At 58.1% G+C, this 4,444-nt stretch overlaps 1 protein-coding gene across 1 annotated transcript; it reads left to right on the top strand.

Moving 5' to 3' along the window:
* The first annotated feature begins 1,094 nt into the window (after positions 1–1,094).
* Jun (Jun proto-oncogene, AP-1 transcription factor subunit) lies at positions 1,095–3,695 on the top strand. Its single transcript, XM_008836854.2, has one exon. It carries the CDS (start codon positions 2,015–2,017, stop codon positions 3,014–3,016), a length of 1,002 nt encoding a protein of 333 aa, XP_008835076.1. The 5' UTR covers positions 1,095–2,014; the 3' UTR covers positions 3,017–3,695.
* Positions 3,696–4,444: the final 749 nt, after the last annotated feature.

Genomic DNA, 4,444 nt, shown 5'->3' on the forward strand with positions numbered 1-4,444 from the left:
TGCGCCCACCAGGGCGGGGAGGGGACAGATGTTAAGCCAGCTTCCAACGCCAGACTCGCACCGGCTGCGTGACTTTCGGGCTAGTCGGCTGCTCTGGGGACTTGTTTTCCCGGAAGCAAATTCGGGAAGAAGGAAGGGAGGTATCGAGCTGAGCGTGGAAAGGAGCGAGCTGAGCGTGGAAAGGAGTTTCCAAACCCTAAATGCTGGTTCTAAATCTCACTTCGCTTTTAGAAAAGCTCGCCCCTCCAAAGCGGAACGACCCCAGGCACCGTTTCCCCTCGTGGCCCCAGGGAGGTGAAGTGAGGTGCAGGAGGCGCAGAGGAACCCCAGTTTCGAGCAATGCAAATCGCTCGGCTTTCGGGGACAGCCACCCGGCCGCGCACAGCTTCGCTCCTGAACTTGACCTAGAGACTAAACTTTGGCGCGTTCTCAACGTGGGAGGCCCACTCTCTCTAGACCGCTCCCAAACTTCAGCCCACTTTCACTCGCCCGCACTGGGGAACCTCACCAAGCCACCTTAATGGGCGGGGCTCCGGCCTCCCGGAAGTGCGGGGGTGGGCTGCGGACCCGCTCCAGCCCCACCAAGGTTGCCGGACCCGCACGTGGGGTCCTACCCCGCTTCCCACCCGGGCCCCTGGGGCGACCCCCAAGATTTCCGGATCCCCACGTCCCCGTCCCCAGCTCTGAACTTGAGCCCGCCTCCGACAGACGCCGCAAGGGCCAGGCGCCCCAGTAGCCTCCGTCACTAGCCAGCCAGCCAAACCCCAAGACGTCAGCCCACAATGCACCGGGCGGGCCGGGACCGACGCGCCGGGGAGGGACCAGGGAACCAGGGCCGGGAGGCGCACGGGGGGAAGGGGAGGAGAAAGAAGGGCCCAACAGTAGGAGGGCAGCGGAGCATTACCTCATCCCGTGAGCCTCCGCGGGCGCGGAGAAGAATCTTCTAGGGTGGGGTCTCCATGGCGACGGGCGGGCCCGCCCCCCTGAGAGCGACGCGAGCCAATGGGAAGGCCTTGGGGTGACATCATGGGCTATTTTTAGGGGTTGACTGGTAGCAGATAAGTGTTGAGCTCCGCTGGATAAGGGCTCAGAGTTGCACTGAGTGTGGCAGAGGCGGCGGGGCGGGAACGCTCTCAGGGAGACGGACAGACGGACAGACAGAAGGACGGACCCGGCCGGCCAGGACGGCAGCGGACTCGGGGCTGCTAGTGTATTCGTCTTCCCATCTTCTTACCGACTGCCTGGCGCCCGCGCTGGAGACTCCCGCGCTGGTGTTTTGGGGAGCACCTGGAGAGCCCCTTCTCCCGCCGCCTCCCGGAGGAGAACCTCGGCAGTCCGAGCGCTGCTGACACTACGGAGAGCGGCGCTTACCCACGCGGGGACACCGGCGAGCTCCTGCATCGCCCAGCAACTTTCCCGGCCAGGAGGACCGGGAACAAGTGGCCCGGAGCGAACTTTTGCAAACCTTTTCTGCACCGTCGGCTGCCGCGGCGGCGGCGGTGAAAAAAAGGCAGCGGAGACAGAGGAGGAACCTGCTCTCAGCCGCGCTCGCACCGGCGGCTGAACTTGGCCAAGCGCTCCCCGCGGCCGTGCGTCCCCCTCCCCCTCGCAGCGGAGGAGGGGAAAGTCGTGTGAGTCGCAGCGGAGCCCGATCGCGGGCTCCCACCAAGAACTGTGCAGAGTGCTCCGCTCCTCCCGAGAGCCGCTGTCGCCGGGGCCCCGAGGAAGCGCTGCGCTCCGGGAGCGCGCCGTGAGTGACCTCGACTCTCCGAAGCCGGGCAGACGGGGAACGGACCTGAAGGGGGTGCCGGAGGCGTCTCATCTCTGTGCTCCCGGGAGCTAGCTGGGGAGGAGGGCGGCGCGGAAGAACAGCCGGGAGCGCGCGCTCCAACAGAAACTTTCCTTGCCAAAAGCGGCGACGCGCGGGTGTTCCACGCTTCCCAGCGCACTGTTGCGGCCCCGAAACTTGAGCGTGCAGCCCAGGCTAACCCCTCGTGAAGTGACGGGCTGTTCTATGACTGCAAAGATGGAAACGACCTTCTACGACGATGCCCTCAACGCCTCGTTTCTCCAGTCCGAGAGCGGCGCCTACGGCTACAGTAACCCCAAGATCCTGAAGCAGAGCATGACCCTGAACCTGGCCGACCCGGTGGGCAGTCTGAAGCCGCACCTCCGCGCCAAGAACTCGGACCTCCTCACCTCGCCCGACGTGGGGCTGCTCAAGCTGGCGTCGCCCGAGCTGGAGCGCCTGATCATCCAGTCCAGTAACGGGCACATCACCACCACGCCGACCCCCACCCAGTTCCTGTGCCCCAAGAACGTGACCGACGAGCAGGAGGGCTTCGCCGAGGGCTTCGTGCGTGCCCTGGCCGAACTGCACAGCCAGAACACGCTGCCCAGCGTCACGTCGGCGGCACAGCCGGTCAGCGGGGCGGGCATGGTGGCCCCCGCGGTGGCCTCGGTGGCGGGCGGCGGCAGCAGCAGCGGCTTCAGCGCCAGCCTGCACAGCGAGCCTCCGGTCTACGCCAACCTCAGCAACTTCAACCCCGGCGCGCTGAGCAGCGGTGGCGGGGCGCCCTCCTACAGCGCGGCCGGCCTGGCCTTTCCCGCGCAGCCCCAGCAGCAGCCGCCGCCGCAGCCGCCGCACCACCTGCCCCAGCAGATCCCGGTACAGCACCCGCGGCTGCAAGCCCTGAAGGAAGAGCCCCAGACGGTGCCTGAGATGCCCGGAGAGACGCCGCCCCTGTCCCCTATCGACATGGAATCGCAAGAGCGGATCAAAGCGGAGAGGAAGCGCATGAGGAACCGCATCGCTGCCTCCAAGTGCCGGAAAAGGAAGCTGGAGAGGATCGCCCGGCTGGAGGAAAAAGTGAAAACCTTGAAAGCGCAAAACTCGGAGCTGGCGTCTACAGCCAACATGCTCAGGGAACAGGTGGCACAGCTTAAACAGAAAGTCATGAACCACGTTAACAGTGGGTGCCAACTCATGCTAACGCAGCAGTTGCAAACGTTTTGAGAAGAGACTGTCAGGGCTGAGGGGAACGGAGGAAAAAAAAAAAAAAACACCACAGAGACAGACTTGAGAATTTGACAGGTTGCAACGGAGAGAAAAAAGAAGTGTCCGAGGACTGAAGCCAAGGGTATACACGTTGGACTGGGTTGCGTCCTGACGGCGCCCCCAGTGTGCACGAGTGGGAAGGACTTGGCGCGCCTTACCTTGGCGTAGAGCCAGGAAGCGGCGGCCTGTGGGCTGCCCGGCTTTTCGAACGGGCTGTCCCCGCGCAAACAGAACATAGACTTTTCGTTAACATTGACCAAGAACTGCATGGACCTAACATTCGATCTTATTCAGTATTAAAGGGGGGGGGCGGGAGGGTTACAAACTGCAATAGAGACTGTAGATTGCTTCTGTAGTACTCCTTAAGAACACAAAGGGGGGAGGGTTAGGGAGGGGAGGGAGGCTTGTAAGGGCGAGGCCGAGCCTGCAGATGAACTCCTGGCCTGCCTCCCTCAACTGTGTATGTACATATATATATTTTTTAATTTGATGAAAGCTGATTACTGTCAATAAACAGCTCCCTGCCTTTGTAAGTTATTTCATGTTTGTTTGTTTGGGTATCTTACCCAGTGTTTGTAAATAAGAGATTTGGAGCACTCTGAGTTTACCATTTGTAATAAAGTATATAATTTTTTTATGTTTTGTTTCTGAAAATTCCAGAAAGGATATTTAAGAAAATACAATAAACTGTTGAAAAGTACCCCCAACCTCTTTGCTGCATTATCTATAGATAATGATACCTAGATTGTCAGATTCACTGGTAGGAAATCTGTGTTCTCAGATTATTGAAATAAATGCCCCTGATGCTATCATCAGGTCATACTCTCTTCCCCTACAAGTCCAGACTGTTTACCAAGAGATAGTGTGATGTTTCCTGGGACTGGAAGAAGTGAGCAGTTCAGGGGGGAGGAGCAGCCCACTAAAGTAGATACTTCATTCACTTTGGAACTGTATTAAGGGACATGTGCTGTGACCATGTATAATCTTAGTAAAAGACTTAGCAATAGATGCTTATTCTCAAAAAGGAACCAATGGTAGATTTTACAAGAGATGTTTCCTTCCAGTTTGGAATGTAGCAACTCACAGAAAAAAAAAAGATGGCCTTTGCTTATAACAGCATTCTTGTCACAATAAATATACTCAAATACCAGTAACAAATCTTGAATTCTGCTCCCTTTACTACTTGTTTTTCTTCCTGAGCTATTTGCTGAAGATTTTCTTTTTAAATTTCTGGGTTAGCATCACTGAACTGTGAACTTAGTAATTAGGAAGCGAAGAATTTAGGAAGAGTCAGACTAGAAGTTGTGACGTGGGTGAAGCATTCTTCCAACCTGCCTCTTCATCTCTCTTTTCTTCCCCCCTTTCCTTGCTGCCTCTTTTTCTGCT

Source organism: Nannospalax galili, unplaced genomic scaffold, assembly GCF_000622305.1.
Source record: "Nannospalax galili isolate Female #2095 unplaced genomic scaffold, S.galili_v1.0 scaffold718, whole genome shotgun sequence".
In the NCBI taxonomy this organism is placed as follows: Eukaryota; Metazoa; Chordata; class Mammalia; order Rodentia; family Spalacidae; genus Nannospalax; species Nannospalax galili.